This window comes from Eumetopias jubatus, unplaced genomic scaffold (genome assembly GCF_037043125.1).
Source record: "Eumetopias jubatus isolate StellerSeaLion01/CBP00866 unplaced genomic scaffold, mEumJub1_p1.0 scaffold_6, whole genome shotgun sequence".
In the NCBI taxonomy this organism is placed as follows: Eukaryota; Metazoa; Chordata; class Mammalia; order Carnivora; family Otariidae; genus Eumetopias; species Eumetopias jubatus.
The window spans coordinates 147953583-147980290 of record NW_028274812.1 but is presented as its reverse complement, the minus strand read 5'-3'; the positions used below and the strand labels follow the sequence as shown (position 1 = coordinate 147980290).

At 52.0% G+C, this 26708-nt stretch overlaps 1 protein-coding gene and 1 non-coding gene across 2 annotated transcripts; both read left to right on the top strand.

Annotated features, from left to right (window-relative positions):
• The first annotated feature begins 1184 nt into the window (after positions 1-1184).
• TRIM27 (tripartite motif containing 27) lies at positions 1185-17799 on the top strand. The gene is made up of 8 exons (XM_028091727.2): positions 1185-1695; positions 2864-2959; positions 5280-5510; positions 11145-11167; positions 12909-13024; positions 13155-13187; positions 14562-14588; positions 16195-17799. Exons 1-8 carry the CDS (start codon positions 1276-1278, stop codon positions 16788-16790), a joined length of 1542 nt encoding a protein of 513 aa, XP_027947528.1. The 5' UTR covers positions 1185-1275; the 3' UTR covers positions 16791-17799.
• Positions 17800-25384: 7585 nt separating this feature from the next.
• On the top strand, positions 25385-25490 carry TRNAL-CAA (transfer RNA leucine (anticodon CAA)). Its single transcript has 2 exons — positions 25385-25422; positions 25445-25490. It is a non-coding gene; the product is annotated as a tRNA-Leu (tRNA).
• The last annotated feature ends 1218 nt before the right edge of the window (positions 25491-26708 follow it).

The window sequence follows — 26708 nt, the reverse complement described above, 5'->3', positions numbered from 1 at the left end:
CATCTGCAAAACTGACAGTGTTGAAATAATTTCGCTCAAGGTGTAATAATGGAAATTAAAGTAAACAGAGGCAAGTTGAGAAATAAGGAAGGCAAGGCTGTCTGGATTCAATGAAATCAAGAGGGTGAGGACAATACCGAGGAACCAGCAAAGGAGACCAGGAAATGCCAAGGCGGGAAGGATGCGTATGGCGCAGGGCCTGAATCAGAGTGGGACTCTGGCTCTCCTGCACTCAGGAAGGAGCACGCAAGCTAGGTCCTAATCAATACTCCACGCACTGGGTATTTTCTTCGCCAATGGATGAACACCCTCGGGTTGAAAACCTAAAAGAAGTGATGAAGTTTTCCTCCTTGGGGTATACGCTCATCCCCGTTTCTCCAGAGAGGAAGCCGAAGCTCAGAAGGGTAAACCAGTTGGCTCTGGCACAGTGGGAAGAAGCCGAACTGGGCTTGTCTGACTCATTCTGTCTTGCAGAAATGTTGCCATCAGATAATTAAGACTTTCTTTTTAAAAACAAAATTGCGAGTGCAAGTAGGGTTGCTGAATGGTGCAACTCAGCCGGCTACTCCCATCCTCCGGCCTCCTGGGGAGGCCAGGCGTCTCCTCCCCCCGCACCCACATCAAGCCCGCACTCTGTGGCACCGGCGCCGAGGCCTGGGCGCCCGGCAGGACACCCAACAAAAGCCTCGGGGTCCAGGCCCAGGCCGCGGGAGCTCGGCGCGGGGCCCGCAGCGCGCAGGCGGGGTTACGGCGTCCCGGCCGCGGTCACCGGGCCCCGAGGAGCGCGCCCCCGCGCGTCGCGCCCCGGGCGGTGGCGGGGCTCCCCGATCGCTACGAGAGGAACTGTGCGCACCCGAGGCCGCGAATGCGCGTTGCGAGGGGGGCCCGCGCCAAGCCCCGCCCCGGGGCCGCCCCTTCCGCTCGCGCCGGGATCCGCTCGGACGCGGCCACGTTGTCCTGCGTGCCGCGAGCGCCGGCCCCGCGAGTGCGGCCGGTGGCGCCCCTCGGCTGCCCACCTCGCGCCGCAGCGGGGCTCCGCTGGTCCCCGGGACCCGCCCCCACGCCCGCTCGGCGGGGCGCCGCGGCGCAGGGAGGGCCGAGACACGCGGGGGCCCGCGCGCGCGTCCGAGATCCGGGCCGGGAGGCGCCGCCCTCCGCCCGCCCGCCTCCCCGCGCCGCCCGGAAGCGGCGAGCGGGAGGGCGCGCTGTAGAGTTGGGCTCCGCGCAGAGCTGGGCACCGGGGCCCATGCCCGTGCGCCCCCGCGGGCCCGCGCCATGGCCTCCGGGAGCGTGGCCGAGTGCTTGCAGCAGGAGACCACCTGCCCCGTGTGCCTGCAGTACTTTGCCGAGCCCATGATGCTCGACTGCGGCCACAACATCTGTTGCGCGTGTCTCACCCGCTGCTGGGGCGCGGCGGAGACCAACGTGTCGTGTCCGCAGTGCCGGGAGACCTTCCCGCAGCGGCACCTGCGGCCCAACCGGCACCTGGCCAACGTGACCCAGCTGGTGAAGCAGCTGCGCACCGAGCGGCCGTCGGGGCCCGGGGGCGAGATGGGCGTGTGCGAGAAGCACCGCGAGCCGCTGAAGCTGTACTGCGAGCAGGACCAGATGCCCATCTGCGTGGTGTGCGACCGCTCCCGCGAGCACCGCGGCCACAGCGTGCTGCCGCTCGAGGAGGCGGTGGACGGCTTCAAGGTGAGGGCCGCGCGGCGCGGGAGGGGCGGCAGCGCCGGCGGACAAAGGGGGGAGAGAGCCCAGGGGCTTCCTCTTTTCCGCCTAGAAAATGGCTGAGCCGGACGTGTGCTTCCCAGCCGTCACTTCCTCTCCGTCCGCTCCAGAGCCTCGGCACTCAGATTTGGGAGAACCTGTAGCTGCTGAGGAAGCCAGAGGTGTCCCTACCCCCACCCGTCCACCCCAGGTGCCCCGGTGTCTGCCGGCCCCCGGGCACCTTACACGCGGAGACCCCTCCCTCCCTTGACTGTGGAAAGGATGTGCGTAAAACCAGCACACATCGCCACGCTCGTGCGCCTGTCGGATCACAGATGATCTCACGCAGAACACACACGGACGTTGACTGGCTGTGTGCGCGCCAGGCAGGTGCCCATCGCGGAGTCTGCAAGCGTTTCCCCGGCACTTGCCTGTGCTCCGTCCTGTTCTAGAAGCTCACGGAAAAGAGCAGCTCTTTCCTGCTGAAGTCATTTAACCGCCGTGAGACTCCAGATCACACAGTTACCATGAAGATTAAACGAAATAAAAGGAGCGGGTAGCCCTTTGTGAACGGTGGAATCTGCAGACCGCACAGCCAAACAGTGACACGGAAGCGAAGTGCTGACGGGAACAGTTGTTAGGCAGCTTGGGAGGAACGCGTGCGCTGTGTTGTGTTCTGTGTTGGAGGGTTGCAGGACAGAAAGGTGCCCAGTGACGTTTAAATGTGGGTACATTCGTGCATAATTAATCACTTAGCATTCATGGCACTTCCGGATGTATCATTTTACACTGGAATAACTCTGGAGTAGGTTGGGAAGGTGGTGTTTCCATGCCGCCTTTGAGGAAAATGAGGGGTCACAGCATTTTCTCTCTATGCTTCTGTGGAGTCACAGCCCAACTCTAAGCCTCGTAGGCCACTCCCCTTTCCACTGAGCCCTGCAGTACCCTTCCAGGGATAGGCAGGTGACCCACCAGTTCGAGCTACACACAGACTGCCAAGGAGAGTGTGCAAGACCCCCTGTGCCCTGCGGATGTCCCCAAGTCCCAGGACCGGCTCTGAGCAGGGAACGCGGGCTCCGTGGGATAAACACATTAGCCATGCTGATGCTGAGGTCTGCCTAATCTTGAACTGTACACTTGTGTTTGCTTTTCTCAGGAGCAAATCCAGAACCAGCTGGACCACCTGAAAAGAGTGAAGGACTTGAAGAAGAGGCGCCGGGCGCAGGGAGAGCAAGCGCGGGCTGAACTCTTGGTAAGGGTTTTTGGAATTCACAGAGAGTATCGCTTCTGTTAGCCACTCTGTGTTTTGTAAGGCTGGTGTGACTTCCCTTAACCTTAGCCAGTCAGGTCACCCGGAACTTCCAGGTGTGGGTGAAACAACCCCAGATGGCGGTGGGGAACTCACCTGGAGAAACAAGGGATTTCACAAGGCTGGGGGGAAGGGATAGAAGAGCTGACGTTGGAACCGCTGGGGATCTGACCTATCAAACGTTAGCCTGCTAGTCTTGTATAGATCAGGGTGGATCCTTGACACCACTGATGTGGGTGAGGGTCTTGGGCATGGTTAGCCTCCTTTGGTGACATTCTGCAGATGGATGCTGACAGTGGTTGAGCAAGAGACTGATGTGCTCATTTGTGATAGGGATATTTGGGGCTGTTGTTTTGACAACCAAAAAAAAAAACAAAACAAAAAGTACAGAGACTTTTATAACATATTCTTATATCCACCACATAGGTGCTCAAGCAATTTTTTTTAACAGTAAATAAAATCAGAGAAATTCCCAAGAGGTGCCTGCATCTGAAAAGCAAACTCTTAGACTGGCATTGTCTAGCAGCATCTTGTGAAATTTTGTCAGTCATGGCCAGGGGGTAGTAAGGAACTCTTGGGCAGGGAACTTATTCTCCTGATGTCTTCAGGTACCACCATTTGTTCTGCCCGCACACCTCCCTGAGACCTCAGCTCCCCTAGCTTGAAAGCAGGGCTGACGGACGGACAATCTGATGTGCCTGAGTGGAATCCCCATGCACGCAACCGTTGTGTCCTCTGTGGGAGGACTGTCAGAGGAGAAAAAGCCTTTCTCTGAGAATCAAGACACTTGGACATACTTCTCGGCTCTGACACTAGCCAGCTGGATGGACGGGGAGAGCGATACACCGTCTCTGGCCTGTTTCCTCCTCTGTGAAATGGGCACATTGGGCTTGACCTGTGGTTTTTCAGCAAGGCTGGTGCTGCCCTCTCCTTCCCTCCTGTGGCGTGTGGGTGTTCCTTTGGTTGTCACTTGAGGAACTGAGTGGGGAGGGGAGGGCAGAGATGCTGAATGTCCTGCCCTGCAAGGGCATCCCATGCTGGGCACAATTGTCCCGCCACCAGCACGCCTGGGGCAGCCCCTTCCAGAAGCACAGAATCAGTTGCTCCTTAAGGTCTCTTTCAGCTTTAATGTTCCATTTCTAAGGTTACATTGTATCACTTATGTCTTTGAAGGACTTTAGCTAAGGAGAGCTATGACTTTACCAAAAGGGTTTGGAACGAAGGTGTGTGCAGCCCAGTGAGTGCTTAGGAAGGGCGGAGTGAGGGACGATTCATGGGGGGAAGATTCTCAGGAGGAGGGGAGTGGAGAACAGGTGTCTTCCGTAAAGGGCTGGACAGGATTTTTGGCTCTGTGGGCCCCATCGGCTCTGTCACAACCAACCACTCAACTCTGTTGTCATAGCTCAAAGGCAGCTAAATACAAGATGTGAATGATGGGTGTGGCCGTGCCCCAATAAAACTACATTCCCCAGGAGTAAGCAAAGGTTGTTGCTGACCCTTTGTTGAGCACGGAGCCGGAGCCCGAGCCGGAGCCGGAGCGCCCTGTCAGTGGGAGAGGGGTGGGGAAGGAAGGGCAGACTAGCTTTGGAAACAAATTTGCACCCAGAGGGAACCACACCCACAGACAGTGAGGAGAGGGTAGTTGAGGAACAATCCCAGAGGCCGGAAGCCAGCACGGGCCACACGGGGAGGGCCTCAGGGACGCGGTCCCGGCCATGGTGCGAGGATTGAGTGTTCCAGTCTGGCCCCGTGTGGCATATGGCCAACCCCTCCCTTCCCTGGCTGCCTTTCATGGCTCCCAGTTGCAACAAAGTGTTGCCCCACTCGGCCTGCCAGACAAGGTCTGTTCTGCCCTCTTACGTTTTCTGGCTTCCCCTCCGCGCTCAGGGGCTCTGCGGGACAGACTTGTTGCGGCCCTGTCTCCTTGCCAGCGTCATTCCTCCTGCCAGGAAAGCCTGTCTGCTCTCTGAGCACAGGGTGCACTCCCGTCCTCCCGCACGCCCGTGTCCGCGGTGCTCCCGGGAAGGCTGGGCCAGCTTCCCCCAGGGCAGGCCGCCCTGTCCTCGCACTGTCTGTGCTTACTCACCCAGGACGGAGTTCTTTGTTATCCCCGGGGTAACTAAGCTCTCAGCGCTCAGTGTCCAGTCGGTAAAGCCTGACAGCACGAGCGGGTGGAGAAGGGGCGGGGGGCGGGGGGGGAGACGCAGAGGGCTCTAGGAGGGAGCCTTTCCCCCTTCAGTGCCTGTCCCTGTCTCCGGCACAGAGCCTGACCCAGATGGAGAGGGAGAAGATTGTCTGGGAGTTCGAGCAGCTCTATCACTCCTTGAAGGAGCATGAGTACCGCCTCCTGGCCCGCCTCGAGGAGCTGGATCTGGCCATCTACAACAGCATCAATGGCGCTGTCGCCCAGTTCTCCTGCAACATCTCCCACCTGAGCGGCCTGATCGCCCAGCTGGAAGAGAAGCAACAACAACCCACCAGGGAGCTCCTGCAGGTAGGCTGGGAGCCCCCACGCACCCGGCCCTGCGCCTTCCTTCTCTCTGGCCGTACCTCGGGGGGCCCTGCTGCCCTGGCTCAGCTGTCTGGGCCTGCCAAGGGAAGCACGCCTCCCGGGGGCTCTGGCCAACACAACTGGGACCGGGCAGTTGCACTGTCTCACAGAAAGGGCAGAAGGAGGTCCTAGGGCCCAGGCCCGTCCTGCGCCGCGTGGTCTGGTCACACACAAGGCTCTTGACCTCCCCGGGCCTCAGCGACCCCATGGAATGAGGGGTTCGGCCCCGTGCCACTTAAAGACTGCCGTCTGTGTGCGTGTTGGCCCAGCCACAAAACAGGGAGCACTTGAGCAGGAGCGGTTGGCCCGAGAGGTCCCGTGATTTCAGCTTGGTGTCCCGCAGGTGACACGGCTGACCACAGGAAGTGAGCTGTTGTGCGTTCACTGTATACGAACTGTCTGTCCTGAGTCGGGCACTGTTCCAGGCACTGGGATTAAATGGTGAAGAAGCTCTCCTGAAATTTATATTCTAATGTCCAGGGCGGACAGTTGAAGAAGTGAACAGCGGGGACAATGGGTGCTGATAAATGCCGTTAAAAGGGTTGATGGCACAGGGTAGGGGTCAGCAAACTGCCCCACCACCTGCTTTTGTATGTCCTGCAGGCTAAGCCTGGTTTTGACGGCTTTGGGGGAGTTTTTCTGGGTTTTTTTTGTTTCTTTGTTTTCTTGGTATTTTTGTTGTTTGTTTTTTAGTGGGGAAGGAGCAGAGGGAGAGGGGAAGAGAGCTTCTTAAGCAGGCTCCACAGTCAGTGCAGAGCCCGACTGGGGGCTCGATCTCACCACCCTGAGATCAGGACCTGATGCTGAAATCAGGAGTTGGACGCTTAAATGACTGAGCCACCCAGGCACCCCTGGTTTTTACAGATTTATGTATTTATTTAGATTTTAGTTCTTTGAGAGAAAGAGCGCACAAGCAGGGGGAACAGCAGAGGGGAGAAGCAGGCTCCCTGATGCGGGACTCGATCCCAGGACCCTGGGATCGTGACCTGAGCCGAAGGTAGACGCTTAACCAACTGAGCCACCCAGGCGCCTCTGGTTTTTACGGTTTTAAATGATTGGAAAAATCAGAATTTTATTTCGAGGATGTGAAATTATATAAAACTCAAGCTCCATCGTCTGTCCATTTTATTGGCACTCAGCCATACGCATACCGTTATGAACCGCGCGTGGTTACTTTCTACTGGCACTGTAGAGCGGAGTTGCAACTGCAAGACAATGCATGGCTCACAAAACCCAAAATATGTACTGTCTAGCCTTTAAGAAAAAGTTTATTGACTCCTGCTTTAGACTCATAAGAAGCCTAGCCTGGAACCTTAACGACCACCAATATTTAACTGCCAGGGAGAAAAGGAAGAGTTTGCAACAGGAACACTTGATCAGAGAAGCAGAGTGTGACCAGAAAAGAGGGAGTGGACAGCAGAGTCTCATGCAGTTGAGGGCCGACATCCATTTGGTTTAAAGCTGTGGGCATCACTGACGCCCTCAGATAGGACTGCCGGCGGTGAGCAGTTTGGGCAGGAGCCACGTTAGGGAGAGTGGGGACTGGCTGGGTGAGCGGCCACTGCAGGAGGAGTTGACTGTCAAGGAGGAAGACCATGAGGAGAGGTAAGAAAATGCTCAGAGGTGAGGTGGGATTGTGGGGCTTCATGAGGAGGGAATGCTTAAAGAAACGAGCTGAACATTCCGGAAAAGAATATGCAGGAGGAGAGTCTGTTGTAAGGATGCGGGTGAGGAGAATCACCGAAGCTGGAAGATTGATGGACTTACCACTCTTTCCGTGCCTGAGAAGACAAGGCAAGGGGACTAAGGCACAGGTGGAGGAGGTAGTTTGGGGAGGAAGGGAGGGTCGGGGAGGTGGATGCGGGCAGGTTGAGGTTTGGTAGCAGAAATCCAGCGGTTTCTATTCTCTTGACGTGAGAAAGCAGGATCCCCTGCTGCTGTTGGGCAGGAGTTAGGGAAAACATTAGCTTTGAAGAATACGGGCAAGTTTTGAAATTACTGTTTCCGAATATGGGAAAACCAGGTGGTTTGTGAGACACAGTAGGATTACTTGGTGGGTGACCGTCAGTTTGTACTGGGGCCAGTCTGCCTTGTGTGACTTTCTCTTCAGCTTTGCTTCCTGAGCCCATGACTGCTCTGGTGCAGACATAGGGAAAGTAGATAGTGAGGTGCATCCCAGATTAGGGCTTTATAAGATGGAGTTGAGGGTTTGGTTTGTTCTGTTATGGTGATAAAACATATAGAGCATCAGCTCCATCATTTCGGCCATTTCAAAGTGTACAACTCAGTTGCATTTGGTAAGTAAGCAAGTAAGTGTTCAGTCCTCACAACTGTGTGGTTCCGGAACACTGTCCTCACCGCAAAAGGAAACCTTGTATCCATTCAATGGTCACTTATTCCTTTCCACCGACTGGCGGCCATCAATCTGCTGTGTGTCTCTGGGGGTTTGCCTATAATATGTGGCCTCTTGTGTCAATTTCTTTCACTCCATATACTTTTTTCAAGGTTCATCTGTCTTTTAGCGCGGATCAGTATTTCTCTCCTTTTTATGGCTGGCTAATATTCCGTTGTATGGATAAACACCACATGCTGTTTCCCTGTGTTGCATTCATGAGCTGACGGACATTTGCTTTGTCTCCACCGTTCGGTGGTTCTTAGCAGTGCTCTGTGAACATTAACACCATGATATGCTTTGGCAGCTTGTGGCATCATCTGTGCCGGGCACGTTCCAGTTTGAGTATATGTGCTGCCAAAGTGAGCACTGGAGGTTTTAATTTTTTTTTTCTTTAAGGTGGAAGATACTTGTGAGGACATTTTTGGACAGATGGGGTCTGTTGAAGAAAGAGGGGTTGTGGTCGTGGAATGAGAGGGAGAGAGGGTTACGGTGGCTGTCATTGGAAAAGCAAGCTAAATCTTATTTAAAGAGGAAAATTAGAGGCAACCCCACTGAGGTCAGGAACAGAGCAAGATGCCCACTGTTCCCTACCCCTATTTAACGTTGTACTGGAGGTTTTAACCAGTGTAGTTAGATAAAAACAATTACAAGCCTTTACTATAATGCCTGTGTAACTAAGACAGCTGGTAATCGCACAACGGAAAAACACACAGACACTGTAACCATTCAGAAGACCAGTGTCATGGGCTGCCTGGGGGGCTCAGTCGGTTGAGCATCTGACTCTTGATTTTGGCTCAAGTCATGATCTCAGGGTCCTAGAATCGAGCCCCACATCAGGCTCTGTGCTCAGTGGGGAGTCTGCTTGAGATTCTCCCTCCCTCTCCCTCTGCTCCCATGCACATTCTCTCTCGCTAAAATAATAAATAAATAAGTCTTCAAAAGACTAGTGCCAAATTGAAAGAAAAGCGCAGCAAATATCACAAATAGGGATAATAGAAATAGTATATAAAGAACGTTCAAAAAATTGAGGGGGGTTGAAGACAAGTTCTATAGAAAAATGAGCAAAAGATATGAACAGGCAATTTGCAAAAGAAAAGTAAAATTGGACCATGAACTTGTGAAAATGTGTTCTGTACTTTTAATAAGATGCAAATTAAAAAACATACTATAATACCTTTTCTCCCCCGTTAGAATAGCAAAGTTGTCTTAATTCAGTATACTGTTAGCAAGGATGTGAGAGAGTGAATCTCATATGCTGGTGAGAAGACATTGTTTTGGCAGCATTTAACAAAAGTATACATGCAGTTAGAATTTGACCAAGAGTCCTTTCAGGAATTTACCTTGAAGATATGAAAATATGTACAAAAATACATACATACAAGGTTACTTGATGTAACATTGTTTGTAATTGCAAAATATTGGGGAAAACCCATCTTCCAAACCAAGAAGAGTGGTGGAATCAACTGTGTGTGTGTGTACCGTGGACTAATATGCAGCTGTACAAAAGAGTAAGGAAGATACTGTGAACCGATAAGAGTGGTTTCCGGGAATGTGTTGTTAAGTGAAAATCATAGTGCAAAATATGGACTGTACTGCTTTTTTGTAAGAAAAAAAGATAATTGGAACATCATGTATCTGCTTACTTTTGCAGAGGAAACAGTGGAGGGGTAGACCAGATGGGAATGGGGGAAATGGGGTGAAAAGGATAGGATTAAAAAGTGACAGAGACTCTCTGGCCAAGTTTCAGACTTTTTTTAAGATTTTATTTATTTATTAGAGGCGGAGATAGTCACAGAGATCACTAGCAAGCTGAGCAGGGGCCCGATGTGGGACTCGATCCCAGGACCCTGGGATCATGAGCTGAGCTGAAGACGCTCAACCGACTGAGCCACCCGGGCGCCCCGCCTTCAGGCTTTTTGAGCACCAAAATAAATAAGAACAGTGATGGGTTATAACCTGTTAAATAAAGTAGGAATATATGAGTCCATACTGATAACACATGGGGAAGTTACTCCTTGTAGTAAACGTTGACTAAGTAACAGAGTCCATACTGATAACACATGGGGAGATTACTCCTTGTAGTAAACGTTGACTAAGTAACATAGAAGGGATTTTGAAGCTAGCCGAGGACCCTTTTCATCGCAGTAAAAGCTAACTCAGACAGTAATTATGAATGCATGCTAAACCTAAGGGAGGAAGTTTGATAAGGATTAGAGTATTAACATAATTTCGAAGTATCATTTTTAGATTGCTTATTAGTTACAAAAGGAAAGATAGTAGCTATTCAGTGATCAAAATATGGCCAGTAAGGGGCAAGTGAGTATCATGTACCTTTAGAAGGACATACCATACACTAGTCAAAGATGATACAGCCTGGACTTAATCACGAGGGGAATGGCTGACAAACTCCAAAGGAGGGACGGCCTCCTGGAGAATGAATAGCCTGTGTTAAACCAACGTCAGTGCCACGAAAGAAATCAGTGCTAAGGAACGATTCCAGGTATGTGTGGTGATAGCTCAGTGTGGAGAATGGTCATGGACTACTGAGCGGGGAGGTGGGTAGCTGCAAGTAACTTTATTGGTTAAACTAGACTATGGCTGTGGGTTAGAGAAAGCTTCATTTAGATCATTGATTTATTGATCATTAGATCAATGTTCCTTTTCCTGGATTTGATAACTGGACTGTAGTTGTGTAAGAAAATGTACTTGCCCTTAGGAAATACAGAAGTCTAAGGGGGCAAAGATACATTATATAATGGGAAGAGTGATCTCTCAAATGGTTCTGAATATAAACGTGGTTATAATAATCTGGTAAGTCTGGGAAGGAGGATACAGGAGCTCTGTGCTAGCAGCTTTTCTGTGTATTTGAAATTACTTCACAATAAACAGTCAAAGCAAGCAGGACAAGTAGGCAGTTGTGGTCCAAGGGTGGGGTACTTGTTTGGAAATTTGAAGTCGTGAGATCCTTGGCCAGTAGGGCAGGAGCAGGACGTAGGAAAGGCTGGGTAGGAATAGCGTGCGTCCCAGATTTTTGGCTCCTTGACTGTGAGTCCTGTTGCTTGTCTCCCTGGCTTCTCGCAGGAGGGCCACCCAGTAGCTGGGTTTTCAGCAAACATCTGAAAGCAGACTGAAGTTACAACTTCTACGACTTCTCATGGTTACCCTTTTCTTTTCTCTTGTAGGACATCGGGGACACATTGAGCAGGTACCGTGTTCTCCCTCCCCAGTGTTAAATCAAGTGCAGGAGGATGTTTCCCTCGTGCTCCTAAATCCTGGAAGGAGCCCTGAGAAGGACATCTTACTAGAGTGACACATACCCTGCCCGTCTGTGAACAAGTCACTTGTGTGCAAAGAGCTAGATGGACCTGTTCTCAGTAAAGCTCAGGAATTCCTGGCAAACTGGGAGGGTAAGGGTAGGTTGGGGCTACCATGGTTTGTGAGGATGCGTCCATGGAGAGTGAAGGCTCACACACACCTGGGCGAAGTGCACGGTTTCTTGTGGTCATTGCTGCTTCAGGGTTTCCGAGTCCTCCTGCTACTGCCCCCTAATTCCATAAAGGGGAAAATATGGCCTCCGAAGAGTGTGACTGGCTCAGAGTTACAGAATTAGTGCTGGGTTACCTGGATTCTGGCTCTCGTCCTCATTATTGCTCGGCTGTGTCATCAGGTTGGGGGTGAGGAGAAGCTCTGGGAGCAGGGAGACCTCTAAGTGGGCAGATGGCAAGGCTCGCTTGTGTTGCAGGGCAGACGTGAGGGCAGGCAGGGTCGGCCTTGGGAACATGCTCTTTGTGCAGGAGAGCCCACAGGGACAGAGACTGACTTTGAAGGAGCTGAACTTTGAAGCTGGTGCAGATACCGAATGGTGAAAACCCTCCAGAGGAATGCAGCCGGGCTGTGTGGGAACCTTTGCAGGGCTGGGGCAGGGCCTCGTAGATGGGTTGGGTCGGCTGGGAGTGCCATGTGGGTAGATTATGTTGGTAAAATTGAGGGGTTTGAGGGAGAGGGGTTAGAACGTGTCCAGTCCCAGCCTGATGGCCCCAGAGATTACTGCCCTGACATGTTACCTTTGCTTTTCAATGCCAGTCTCGTTCTGGTCCAGCACAGGAAGCTAGATCTTCAGAGCCTCGCACTTAGTGACATTAATGCTTGGGTTTGGCTATATGAGAGAGGAAACCCAAAATTTCATTGGCTTAAGACTTACACGTAATTTAAGACATTGTTGCCATATAGGAAATGTGCAGGTAGGTAGCCCTGGGCTGGGCTGCTGGTCTCCTTCCCTTCACTCTCCTGCCGTCCCTGAGTCCTGGTCCTCGATCTGGCAGTCTGAGATCGTTCAGCCAGCCCAGGGCGGTGGGGGGGGGGTGGGGGGGTAAATCACAGCACACTCCTTTTTAAGCAGGCTTCTCAAATTACCACGAGACACTCCTTACCTCTTATTGGCCAGAACTCGGTCACAAGGTCCCATCTAGACTGGGCAGCCACGAACCCCATATAACTTGGAAGATGGGAAATGGGGTATTGGGGAGGGAGCCGGCAATCGGTTTTTGCCATGGACCCCCTGAGCAGGGCAGGTACCTGTCTGGAGGGCTTCTCACCCTATTTGGGAAGCCGAGGGCTCTGGGTTGTTGCCCACCATGAATCTCCAGGACTTTGTCTAGGAATCTAGTGCTTTCTGGCAAGGTCAGCCTTATGTTCAGTTTAATTCAGTAAACCTTTTTGAGGACAGGCCATTTGAAAATCCATGAGCTAGGTGCTATGGGGGCAATGAAAATGAGTAAGATGTTTCTCCACTCTTGTCTAGAGGATGACAGTCTAGGAGGACGGAGAGAAGTGTGGTGGCTGCTTATAAGGACCCGCCAGTCAGTCTAACCCGGGCTTTGTCTGGGCCCCTCAAGGTGTGGGGGTGGGGGAGGGAGTTACTCATTTTTTTTTTTTTTTAAACTTAGAGCTGAAAGAATCAGGATCCCTGAGCCCTGGATCACACCTCCAGATCTGCAAGAGAAAATCCACATTTTTGCACAAAAATGTCTATTCTTGACCGAGAGCCTGAAGCAGTTCACAGGTAATGTGAGGAGAGGGTCCATCAGGGGAAATGCATTCATGCTCTGAATATCTGTGTCTTGACTGAGAGGGGTATATATTTTCCAGCCAGATGTGGGATGCAAACTGATGGTCGTCTTTTCTCTCCTTAGAAAAAATGCAGTCAGATATGGAGAAAATCCAAGGTAAATTCATGTATTTACTGGGCTTTTGATGTTGAAGTTTCTTTTCTTTTTTTTTTTTTTAAAGATTTTATTTATTTATTAGAGAGCGAGAGAGAAACAGCATGAGAGGGGAGAAGGTCAGAGGGAAAAGCAGGCTCCCCGCTAAGCCGGGAGCCCGATGCGGGACTCGATCCCAGGACCCCGGGACCACGACCCGAGCAGAAGGCAGTCGCTTAACCAACTGAGCCACCCAGGCGCCCCTTGATGTTGATGTTTCCTGGGAAGATGGACATCTCCTTTAAAAGTGGGGGGAAGTGTGAGGGGGGTTGACACTCACTGGCCAGCCTCCTCGGATCTTCTGCATCTTCCTTTTGCTTTAATTGTTTCAGTTAATAGTCTCTTCTTTGAATATGAAGTCCTTTATATGTACTCAGCTTTCAGTCTGTTTTGATGGGGGGTAAAAACAGGCAGTCCAAAAATGAATTAATCCAGAATAAAGAATGAACAGAAACTATCCTAGCTGCATTTCACTTGAGCCGGTATTTAAAGTTATGATTTGCCGAGCTCCTCCTGCTCGTGGGCATTTGGTGCCGGTCAGGACAGGGGGATCAAGCAGTGCTTCTTAGGTAAAGTGGTTTAGGTATTCAAGGGAAGCCCTTCTACGTGTGAAATTTTCTGTTCATGAGCCACATTCGGTTAGGAGTTGGCTCTATCCTAAGTGCTAAGATTCCTGGACAGTCTAGTAGGATCTGAAACCTCTGTATGTAGGTAAACCCTGTTCTTAATTGTTACACATCACAAATGCCCACAATCTCTGGTGATTTCGTGTGTGATGTATCCTAAGACCTTGTTTGCACTTTATCTCTTCAGATACATATGTAGGGGACACTCGAATGTCTTCCACCATCAAACAAATAGGGACAAACTGCACTAGACACCGTGGGCGACACCGGAAGGCATGACTCCTTGATCAGGCTCTCATTGATTTCTCCTTCTCCCCTGCCACTTAAAAGGCTCGTGAGAGCTTATTTGTGAACATGCTTTGTCCACTGTTTAAGTGCCTCTGGAGTGGTCTTGTTTGCCCCAGCATGGCAGTGGGCATCTCCCAGTTGATCCACCCAGCCTCTAGAACAGAGGTGGCTTATGAAAGCCGAGAGTTGCGTATGACGGGGACTTGGAACTGTGTTTCCCCCTGCAGGGCTGTCCCTGTTCCTTTAGGGCTCTTGGTTGAGCGATGGAGTCAGATGGTGCATAAAGTCAGCACACGACTGACAACGGCAGTTCCGGGCTGTCTAATGCGACCGTAGCCTATGGGAACTCTAACGGGAGCTCCTTCAGTTAGGTAGTCCTTGGAAATACTCACACATCCTAACTTCTTCTCTTTTGTTCTTTCAGAATTGAGAGAAGCTCAGTTATACTCAGGTAGGTGATGGGGACAAAACCATATGGAAACAGGAGTAAAAGTCCTAAAGACTTAACTACTGTTGTGAATGATTTTGGAAATTGCCTGAATTGGGGTTCTTTAGATTACGTGTATCAAAGTCATAAACAGCAACCACAAAAAAAAACCATTGATTGTTTCTATATGTTTACAATATCTTTGCCTCCCAGAATGCCTCAGAGCTGAAGCCAATGACCTTTGAAGTAGGCGGAAATCAAGCTCAGGTGCTTGAGTAGAAGCTGCAGTCCCCAGTGTGTGCTCTGCAAAAAGCAGTCATCCTTCCAGAAAGTTAGGGGGCCCGCCTCTTCCTCTGAGTGCTGGGGAGCGTAGGGATCTCGGGTCATCCACTACTCTGTTGGGGCAGGAATCGAAGCTCCCCCTGGTGGTCACCGTCACCGAAGGGTCGGGAGACCGGGTGCATCCGTGGTCCCAGGGGTACTCAATCTCAGGTGTGTACTTCCCATCGTTAGTTGGAATCATCCGTGAAGAGAGATGTACATCAGGTGTTCTTTCTGCCACTGATCCATATTTGTTCTTTCAGCAAGTATTAGCTGGATACCGTGCATAAGTCCTACACTGTCTAACGTTGTGCGGGCTTCTATGGGGGAACAGGAGAGCTCGGAGTGTGGTGTCTGATTGGGGGCATGAGGCACACCCATGACCTGGGGGACAGCTCAGTGACGGCTATGCACGGATGGTTGAACCACGAGCCTGGTACCCGGGGCTCTTGGCCGCCTCCACGGTTGCCCGTCATGACCCTTCTGTGGGAGTCACTTAGCCTGCCTGAGCCGAGGTCCGGAGAGGCTGGGGAGCTTTCCTCCTGAGCACGGCTTGAACAGCAGCTGAGGGAATCACACCGGGGCTTTAAAGCAGGAAGGCAGCACACGGATGCAAGATGTTGTACTACTGAGCACCCGAGCCCGTGACATGGGTGGCAGTTGCCGGTTTAGGAGAGAGGGAGAGTGGGATGGCTGGTTAACAGCGGCTTTTTGAGGACGACGTGGGTGTTGCATGGGACATTAGAAAAAGATGAACGGGGTTTGCACAGCTGAGTAAAGATCTCATGGAATGGAGGATATAAAGGAGTGGTTCTTTCTAAGATTATTTGTTAGTGTGCCTGCGCGCCTGGAGGGAGGGGGAGAGAGAAACCCAAGCCGATAGCGCTCTGAGCACAGAGCCTGTCAGGGGCCCCGATCCCACAACCCTGAGATCACGACCTGCGCCGACTGCACCACCCAGGCACCCCCGGAAGAGTGATACAGGCTTCAGTCCCCAATTCACATAGCCAGAACCCCAAAATTTAAGTTGGAATTCAGTTTATAATGGATACTGTGGCTTAAGATGTTTAAAAGAGAGGGAATGGAGGTAAAATCTCAGTACCTTCAATATATCTTGGCTTAGGAAAGTAATCAGCTATTCCGGACGATGATTTTTGGAATGTAAACTGCAGGATGAATTCCGTAAGATGAATGCAGCCTCTCGTGGGATGCTTGTGTTCTCGGGGGGGTAGGAACGAGCTGGGTGTCCTCCGGTGTGCTCCCCTGGCCCTCGGCTGACCCTCCCCCCGTCCCCTCTGTGTCTCTGCAGTGGATGTGACTCTGGACCCAGACACAGCCTACCCCAGCTTGATCCTCTCCGATAACCTGCGGCAAGTGCGGTACAGTTACCTCCAGCAGGACCTGCCTGACAACCCCGAGCGGTTCAATCTCTTTCCCTGTGTCTTGGGCTCTCCATGCTTCATCGCTGGGAGACATTACTGGGAGGTAGAGGTGGGAGATAAAGCCAAGTGGACCATAGGTGTCTGTGAAGACTCGGTGTGCAGAAAAGGTGGAGTCACTTCGGCCCCCCAGAATGGATTCTGGGCAGTGTCCTTGTGGTATGGGAAGGAATACTGGGCTCTTACCTCCCCAATGACTGCCCTCCCCCTGCGGACCCCTCTCCAGCGGGTGGGGATTTTCTTGGACTATGATGCTGGCGAGGTCTCCTTCTACAACGTGACAGAGAGGTGTCACACCTTTACTTTCTCTCACGCTACCTTCTGTGGGCCTGTCCGGCCCTACTTCAGTCTGAGTTACTCGGGAGGGAAGAGCGCAGCCCCTCTCATCATCTGCCCCATGAGCGGCATCGATGGGTTTTCTGGCCATGTTGGCAGTCATGCTCATTCCATGGAGACCTCCCCTTGAGGAGGTGACCCTGGGCCAGGAGGGCTGTTGGCCATAATCCTACCCTAGGCATAAGGCCTCTTGTTGCCTTGCCTCCTTCCGCTCGTCACGGCTGGAAGTCCTGGCCACTCCCCATGAGCTGCCGTGGGAGACGGGTGTCCACTCTCCTTTCCCTTCCCAGGCAAACTGTCAGATTGCCCAGAAATAAAAACCCGGTGTTGCCACACTTCCGGTTCTACACATTACTGGAGGGGTATAAAGAGTAGGGATAGCCCCTGGAGAGCCATCCGGATGCCTCACTGTGGCTCGGCCTGGCTCCCCCGGTTCAGCCCCACATAGTGATCGTGGATATTTGCCGTTTTCCGGACCAGGGCTCCTTTCTAAGAACTCGGAGTGGACCTACCTGGCCTGTCAGCATGGCTCCCTCTAACCCGGTTTTTCCTTTGGGAATAGTACCTCTACCCCTAGTTCCCATTCTGCCGTAGTTTTATTAACTCCATTAAAGAGGCCTATATGTGTTTTGATTAGTTACAGTTATTCTACAATAATGGTGGGAAATGGCCCCACCTCTGTTACGAGATAATGTTCTAATCAACGTGCTCTTTGCCTCTGTGTCTTTTCCGAGGGCTTTGTCTGCTCCCTTCATTCTAATGAAAGGTGTATCCTGGTGTCGGGTGCACATCATCCAGGATAATTTTCTGCCAGCACCATCCATTGTTCCTAGATCCCCTCCCACTCACATTTGTGGACTGACGGTCAGTCATACACCGTCCCTGGAATGATTCTGAGGCAGTATTCCGGGGACTCCCTGACTTCTTGCCTCCTTTTCTCCATTTCCTTTGGGGGATGGGGGAATTGACCTTTCTAATATGTGTACCATCAAGGGGCAGTTCCATCCCCATAGCCATTGGGTCACGAGGCATTCTGGGGCCAGAAGTCTAAGGCAGATGACCACAGTGGTTCTTAATCCTGCTTCCCTTTGGGTACGTGACCCTCTGTTTGAAAATAAAGTGAGTATGGATGTTGTTTACATTGTTGTTTTCTGGGTCTTGGTAGGATTGGGTTCGTAGAGGTTGGAATGGGATTGAAGGGGTTGGTGGATGCTGTTGATTTCTGTTAAGGGTCCAGAATCCTGTTCTGGCCAATATTGTACTTCAAACTGGATGATAAAGCTACTTTGCAGTACCACGTCACTGTCCCACGGTGTTGAGAAGGTAGTGTTGTCCATCCACAATTTCACCAGGAAAGGGTTCTCTCAAGTCCTTTTTATCACTGGCAGTGGGATGATGCAGCAATGCTTGGCAGAGATCAGAGGGCCCAGACCACCAGCCTAAGCCCCTGGGGGTGCAAAGGCTGCCACGTGCCGAGGAGGCAAGACCAGGCTGAGAGAACAGCTTCGTTGCTGTTTTGGATTTGGATTTGGATCTTTGCTGCATCTGGACGTGGCCTCAGAAGACAAGATTGTATGGTCTATACTCCGTCCTATACAGAGCATTGAGGTTCCATGGCTGAAGATCATGAATTGGGATATCATGTCCTAATTTATTCATCTCTTCATTCTGTTAAAGGGAATAACATAACCAGGACCTATAGAGAGGGGCTTCCACGAGGAGACGGTGTATGTATGTAAAATACTACTAACGTAGACACGGACCAAGGTACACAGTAGTTTTTGAATGGTCCTAACAGCCCTACTTTGTAGGGTTGCCCTTAGTTTGGAGATGCAGAAACAGAAGCACAGAGAGGGCATGTGGCTCGTCCAAGGTGCACAGCTAGGAAGCAGCCGAGCCAGGATTCAGACAAAGATGGAACACTTAACCACATACGCCTTGTCCTTCCCCTCAGGATGTGTGGATTATGCTTTTCTGTGTGGGAAGGCAGAGCGTTGGCTGGAAGCCTTCAAGTGCTGTCCATTGACCCGGGTACCTGCCTAAACAGGAACTGTCTACTCGAGATGTAAGGGTCTGCAGTTGGAAAGTTGGGTGTAGAGTCCCAGTCAAACCTGCATTCCATTTCACTTAGTTTATTTTATTTTATTTTTTTTTTTAAAGTGTATCTCTTTTTTTTTTTATTTTTTTTAAAGATTTTATTTATTTATTTGAGAGAGAGAATGAGAGACAGAGAGCATGAGAGGGGGGAGGGTCAGAGGGAGAAGCAGACCCCCCGCTGAGCAGGAAGCCCGATGTGGGACTCGATCCCGGGACTCCAGGATCATGACCTGAGCCGAAGGCAGTCGCTTAACCAACTGAGCCACCCAGGCGCCCCCATTTCACTTAGTTTAGTGCACAAGGGCAGGGAGGAGGAATAAGGACCCGCAAAATGTGTCCCTGGCGTGGACGCCCAGTCCTGTGGCCAGTGTTGGAGTGGTGTCCAGGCTTAGAGGGGCTCCCCAGGGGACCCAGTGCTCTAGGGGCAGCATTTATAGGAACTTCAGCTGCAGCTAGAAAAAGTCAGAAGACCACCTACCTTACGATACCCTTTTTATAATATGAACAAAAGGACTGGTTACCAGTGGGATGTGTGGGAGGGTGGCAAAGACCTGGAGGGACAGGTTCGTATGTTACTGGTTATCTTCTGGTTCTTGTGGTGGGTTCCTAGGTATTTAAACATTATTTAAATTTTTAATTAAAAAAAAAACCCTGCCATTTTGGATGAGGTTCAATGAACTTGTAAATGATTCTAAATTCACTCATCCGCTGAAAGGTAAGCAACATCTGAATTCGCTGAATTGGGATTTGGGCCCCTCAAGGCAAACGGGGGGCCCAGTACCATCCTTCTGGCTCCTGTCTGGTTCTTCCCTCGACGTTGGAGGTTAATGACACATTAGGACTTCAACAACCGTCCTTTATATGCGGTCCATCTTCAGCTGCTCCTGTTTTGGGGACACCGGCCTGGCAGGCAGAGAGGAGCCCCTCCCCCAAGAGCAGACAGGTGTGGAAGAGGCCCGTGCAGAGAGTACAAGGAAACCGAACGTGGATCCTGCCCGTCCAGAGTGTGCAGTCGAGAAGATGAGGCCTCCTGGGGATAACCGCCTAACACAGGTGTGAGACTGAAAGCCAGTCGCTGTCACCAGCGTAGACGCGCCGTTTGTCAGTGCCGTCGTTACCTGCGATCCCAACCAGAGTGTGCTCGGAAATCACACCTCCTCTCAGCAAAACAGAAACACTTCAAAGTCTCTTTCCTAGCGCAGTGGGTGGGCATGTTGCCTCTTCACAAACGAAGGACAATGATTCTTTGTTTCAAATGACACAATTACCCCGAGTTGGGGACCCCAGCTGAACTTGACTCCCCGGGAGGATACAAGAGAAGGTGGCTTCTGTTCTTGGAAAAGTTAATAAAGTCAGTTAGGAGAAAGAATAAAATGAAACAGAAGTAGCAACAAAAGCTGCTTTGTGGGCGAGTGAAATGTGCGCCGCAGACCGGTGTGGTCTGAGGAGCCGAAAACCCACGGCCCCACTTCCTAGGCTGAGAGGCTGGTACTCACTAGCTCAGGCCGGCAATAAAAGTTTTGCTTGATTATGTAACTAAATCACGAAACCTGTGCACCTCCTTTAACCCAGGAGTTCCCCCTGCATGTGAGGAAGCCCGGCCGCAGCAGGGTAGATTACGGGGGACTGGCTTGCTAGGGTGTTAATCAGTAGCTTGGGTTTAAAACTCCAGATGGTACTTGAGTATGACCGTATTGGCCATTACATTCCCTTTCTCCCTATTGGAGAGAAAGCATAAATATCTCAGATTTGGCTTATTTGGTGGCTTAGTTTCACATTTGAAGATTGAAATGTAACCAGGGCATTTGAAGGTAAATGAGGTACATTCCTCCCCTGATTCCTCATTCAGAACGCACAGGATTTGTCTGGATAATAGTGTGGGATACAGCTGCCAAATCCAGTTTGGGGTTTGTGATGCACAAGAATGTAATAGAAAAAGAGGAGATAATTTATTTTAGTGTAGAGATTTCACATTTCTCAACCTGCACGGTGTTTTTTTTTTTTTTAACTGGAAAGAAATATGCCAAAGTATTAACAGATGCTTTTGATGAGATTATGGATGATTTTTTCCCCCTGTATTGAACTCTTCACTACGGAAACCTTTAAGCACACACAAAAATGAGGAAAATATTCCATGAACTCCCTATAGCATCCCCTAGCTTCAACAATCAATTTATGGCCAATTCCATTTCCAAAATAGCCTCCTCTGAATTTCCACCCCTATCCCTGTTACTCTAAAGCCAATCTTGGACATGATAATCAGAGAATCAGATGTGTTTATGATCTTCACATAAAACATTCATTTCAAGGTTGGGAATCACATTCTTTTTTTAAAATTGGTATAGACTACCACTGTCAGCGTGTTTTCTTTTTAGTTCCCTCTACCCTTTAAAATTTTCAGGCCCTTCAAAGTCCCTCTTGTGGAAGATGTTTTCATAAAAACGTAGGATGGGGAGTCCTATTACACAATAAATGTTAGTAAATAGTAGAAATATTTACATATTTAATTATACCTCACCTTATTCCAGAAAGGAGCAGGAGTTTGACATGCCATAAAAGAAGAAAGAGAAATAAGGATGGGACAAAAGTGACCAGGAGTACAAGTAAATGTATAGCATGATGACGAGAAACAAATATGACCCACATCTTGGTTTTTAAAGATTGTTAAGGGAACCTTGTTAATTTTATAGCTTATAGTTTTATGAGATGAAAATTGAGTAAATAAGGGACAATGAGATTAAAAGATAAAATATAGCGAAAGGGGAGCACCTGGGTGGCTCAGCTGGTTAAGCGAGTGCCTTCGGCTCAGGTCATGATCCTGGAGTCCTGGGATCGAGTCCCACATCGGGCTCCCTGCTCGGCGGGGAGTCTGCTTCTCCCTCTGACCCTCCCCGCTCTCATGTGCGCTCTCTCTCTCTCTCTCTCAAATAAATAAAATCTTTAAAAAATATATATATAGCAAAAGGAATTTCTGCCTGTGTTCTTGGTAAATAGAAACTATCACCGGGGTTTATCTTTCATATAATGAGTTTCACAAATCAATAAGGAAAGATGAACACCTCAATAAAAATTTAATAAGCAATTAACTGCAAACACGAATATTGAACCTCACTAATAAAGCTATGGAACAACGCCTTTCCACCTTTCACCCATTAAAATGTTTTGTTGTTTAATCATAGTACCCTTTGTTGGTCAGGTTTGCGATATCTAGATTGCTTCAGATTTTCTGGTAGGCAGTTGGACAGTACGTATCAAAAGCTTTTAAAACTGGATAAACTTTAGGGATTTTACTTCTAGAAATTTTTAAGGAAATAATTATAGGTATTTGAAAATAATTATCTACATAAGAATGTTCTTTAGAGTGTTGCTGACAAGAGAGAAGTTAGAAATTATGCGATGTTCAATTGTAGCGGTTTGATATGGGGTATCTGCAGTAGCTTGCAATTAGAAAAGCAGTAGTAATTACACATTTTAAAGAGGTTACAACTGCCACCTCTAGAATCACTTCTGGGGTAACTTCCTTCCTACAGAACTATAGCTTATGGAAGACAGTACAGCAAATCTCACATCTTTGAGGGAGGGAAATTAGGAAACCATTGTTTCCTGTCTTCCTCACTACCATTTCCTCTCTTTTCCTTCCTTCCTTCCTTCCTTCCTTCCTTCCCTTCTTTTTGAAAGACAGTATTTATTTTAGGGAAAAATGAGCAAATCAAACTCTTAGGAGCCTCCAATCTCAAAGTCGTCTATTTGCTATAAATACACACAAGACAACCTTAAAATTGAAGTATGAATGAGGCTTACAACATGGACCAAAAAATTCCTCTTTCCTACAGAAAAATACAACCTAACAATGAAAAACAAACCATGTTTTTTCCTTTCCAGAAAAAATGGCATCGTATGATAATTAAATTCTGAATGAAGCCTAAAAATACTTACCTATGCCACCTAGTCTGAATTTTTTACCCATAATTTAGTGTTCTGGCTGTATCTTCACTAACAAAATGTCTAACTCCCAGAGCAGCATTTACAGTAAATATGGTACCAACATCAAAAGAAAATATTGTTTTAAAAAATGGTGCAAAAGCATTTTGATTTTAGTATAACATATTACAGAAAAGAATATGAATTCAAGTTTGCAATTTTATATATAAACACTGCAATACCCAAAGTATTTTTATCGCTATATTAGTAATGGGTTTTTGGATATGTTTTTAAGGGCTACATAAAAATAGATTCAAGGAATAGATTAAACTGAAGTCCTAGATTAAAATGTCTGGTTTAAAGAATTATCTACAATAAATTTTATGTTTATGTAGGAAAATGTCATTAAGTCCTTTCTACACTATACTGAATGTATTCCCCAAGAGGGAAAAAATTAAAATATCTAAAATATATTAAGATTACAAGATCATGATGGAGATTTTGAACATGCATCTGTTTACGGAATTAACAGTATACAAGATGTTTATTTCATTAAGGACCCTAAAGAAATGAGTTGGTGACGACTATCCTTTGCACAACATTATCACCTCACTTCGGCCACGAGTATGTCCTTGGTATGCGTGTACACGAAATATGTCCGTTTACCCCTCATCAGATCATCCACGGGTTTATTTAGGAGCAAAGGTGAAGGTGCAGAAATATGTGGTGTATTTTTCTTTCTTTCAAACAGCATCCCAAGCATGGCTTAAGTGGCCTCAAATTATAAAATACTTAACTGGGCTTTTAGTTATCTCCACAGATTGCGAAAATGTAAATTAAGTTGCCCAGGGCAATCTGGAAATCTAAGCTAGGGCTACCAAAACTCAAATTATTTCTCTTTTCATGAAGAAAAGAGACCTAACCTTTGCCTTACAGAAAGAAAAACGTTTTTGTGTCAATACAGAAAATAACCCACGGGGACAAAATGTACTTAACATTCTCAAATCCGTCTCTATTAGCCCAAAGCAGAGCGGCCGAAACAAGTGGTCGGATCCATCTATTGAGCCCCTGCCTCGCACGCAGGCCGCGTCCTGGGCCGGCAGCAGGCCTGCGGGGGTTTCTTCTGCGCAGTGTCCCGGACCCCCAGGGGCTCTCCGTCCCGCGGGAGGACAGCTGACAAAGCGGGGAAAGCCTCCGTCGGGCGGTGTGGCGCGGGGCCACCGGTGTCCCAGACCCGACAGCGGACGCGTGGCTCGGCTCCGAGCGGCCAAGAGCGGCCCCAGGACCGGGAGTAGGGCCCCCGCCGCTGCCCGCCCCTGCCTCGCCCTGCCCCTGCCCCTCCTCCCGCTCCTGTACCCTCCGCTGCCGCTGCCCCTGCCTCTGCCCCTGCCTCGCCCTGCACCTGCCCCGCCCCTGCCCCTGCCTCTGCCCCTGCCTCGCCCTTCACCTGCCCCTCCTCCCGCTCCTGTACCCTCCGCTGCCCCTGCCCCTTCACCTGCCCCTGCCCCTCCTCCCGCTCCTGTACCCTCCGCTGCCGCTGCCCCTGCCTCTGCCCCTCTGCCCCTGCCCCTTCACCTGCCCCTGCCCCTCCTCCCGCTCCGGTACCCTCCGCTGCCGCTGCCCCTTCACCTGCCCCTGCCCCTCCTCCCGCTCCTGTACCTGCCCCTGCCCCTCCTCCCGCTCCGGTACCCTCCGCTGCCCCTGCCCCTTCACCTGCCCCTGCCCCTCCTCCCGCTCCTGTACCCTCCGCTGCCGCTGCCCCTGCCTCTGCCCCTCTGCCCCTGCCCCTTCACCTGCCCCTGCCCCTCCTCCCGCTCCGGTACCCTCCGCTGCCGCTGCCCCTTCACCTGCCCCTGCCCCTCCTCCCGCTCCTGTACCTGCCCCTGCCCCTTCACCTGCCCCTGCCCCTCCTCCCGCTCCGGTACCCTCCGCTGCCCCTGCCCCTTCACCTGCCCCTGCCCCTCCTCCCGCTCCTGTACCCTCCGCTGCCGCTGCCCCTGCCTCTGCCCCTCTGCCCCTGCCCCTTCACCTGCCCCTGCCCCTCCTCCCGCTCCGGTACCCTCCGCTGCCCCTGCCCCTTCACCTGCCCCTGCCCCTCCTCCCGCTCCTGTACCCTCCGCTGCCGCTGCCCCTGCCTCTGCCCCTCTGCCCCTGCCCCTTCACCTGCCCCTGCCCCTCCTCCCGCTCCGGTACCCTCCGCTGCCCCTGCCCCTTCACCTGCCCCTGCCCCTCCTCCCGCTCCTGTACCCTCCGCTGCCCCTGCCCCTGCCGACGTGCGCCCGGGCGCAGGCGCTTTCGGAGCCCAGCAAACTCCCGGACCAGGGCGGGGCCCTCGTGGGGAGGCGGGGGCCGTGCCACGGAATTGGGGGCTTCTGTTCCGTGTGCTGTCGTTCCTCTCTCGTCAGATGAAAACCACTGGCGCTCCGGGACGCGGGTGAGGGCGAGAGGCTGGGAGCCGAGCAGAGGGCTCAGAGCCGGCGCCCTGTCCTCCAGGCGCGCCCGCCGCTGTCCGGCCGCGGGAAGCCGTGTCCGCGTTCGCGCCCCAGCACCCGCGCTCCTCCGCCGAGGTTCCCGGCCGATCCACAGGGGGCTCTGTCCTCCGCCGGCGGCGCCTCTGTCGTCAGCGCTCCGTCCGACGCGCGCACGTCACAGAAGCGCGCTCCTCCACATCTACTTTAGCGGAAAATCCCCCGCCTTCCGCAGGGTGTCAGGATGGCCGAGTGGTCTAAGGCGCCAGACTCAAGCTCCGCTTCCCCGCGCTGGGGGTTCTGGTCTCCGAATGGAGGCGTGGGTTCGAATCCCACTTCTGACACATCATTTTTTTCCTCCTCCCCCTAATTTCCTACACAACTACGCCGATCGGAGCAGCAGGAAGAGAGGTCTTACCAGCCTACAGTATTAAAAACGGACTTAAAATCTTCTTACAGGGGCTGTTAAAACACCGAAAATAGCAAAAGCGAAAGTACCGCGATACCTTCTGAAAGCCGAGCGATCTGGCGCAGATTCAAAAGGGAGCCGAGACGCCTAGCGGACGGCCTCGCGAGATGTCTGGGAAGCGCGAGACTTGGGGTTGGCGGCGGCCGGCCGGCCGAGGCGGGGAGGGGCGACGGCGGCGCCCTCCTCGCGATCCCGGGCGGCCGGCTCGGCCCGGGCCCCGTCCCCGCCCGGCTCCGCCCTGCGGCAGCTTCTCCCGCCGCCGCGCCGCGGAGGAGGGCCCGCGCGCATCGTCCGTGGAGCCGCGCCCGAGGTTTCCCTCGTGCCTGGGCCTCCTCGTCCGCCCCGCGCACGCCCTGACCGGGCCAGACCCGACGGCTCGGCCCTCCCCCGAGCTCCCTGTTGCGTGGCCACGTCTGCGGCGCCCGCCTGCGCGCGGGGGCCCCGCACCCCGAGCCGTCCCCGCCAACGGCGTCCTCCGCCGGGGCTCCTCGCCGCGGGACCTCGCCCCTTGCACGGGCCCCACTCCGGTCAAGCCTTCCTGCTGGCGCCAGGCCCAGCGGGGATTACTGTCCGTCCGGGAGATGCTCCGCGAGTGCTCGTTCGGGGCCGGAGGGTGCAGCCCTGGGCTGCGGCGGCTAAAGTTCACACTGGGGCACGGAAGTGACTTCGGAAAGGAACCAAATAAACGTCGGCCCGTGTGCTTGTCGTACAGTCGCGCGGCCTGGCCAGCCTCCGGGCACGTCCCCGCTCCCGCTCCCGTCCCCGGGGAACGGCGGCCCCGGGCGTGGGGCGCGGCGTCCGGACACGCGGGAGCGCGCTCCTCCCGAGCGCGCACGAGCCTCCCGACGCGAGGGCCGCTGCGGGCGCGCGAAAGCTGGTCCCGCAGCCGGGACCTCGGGGCCGCTCTCGGGCGCCCGTCTGAAGTCAGACGCGGCACCGACGGGGGCGCGCGCCACCGGACAGCCCCGCCCGGCGCCGCTGCCCTCGGTGCGCCCCCGCGCGCGAGACGGAAGAGCGGGCCGAGCGGACGGGACTCCGCCGCCGTGAAGCACCCGCACGGACCCGTCTGCACGGTAGCCGCCGTCCCCGGGAA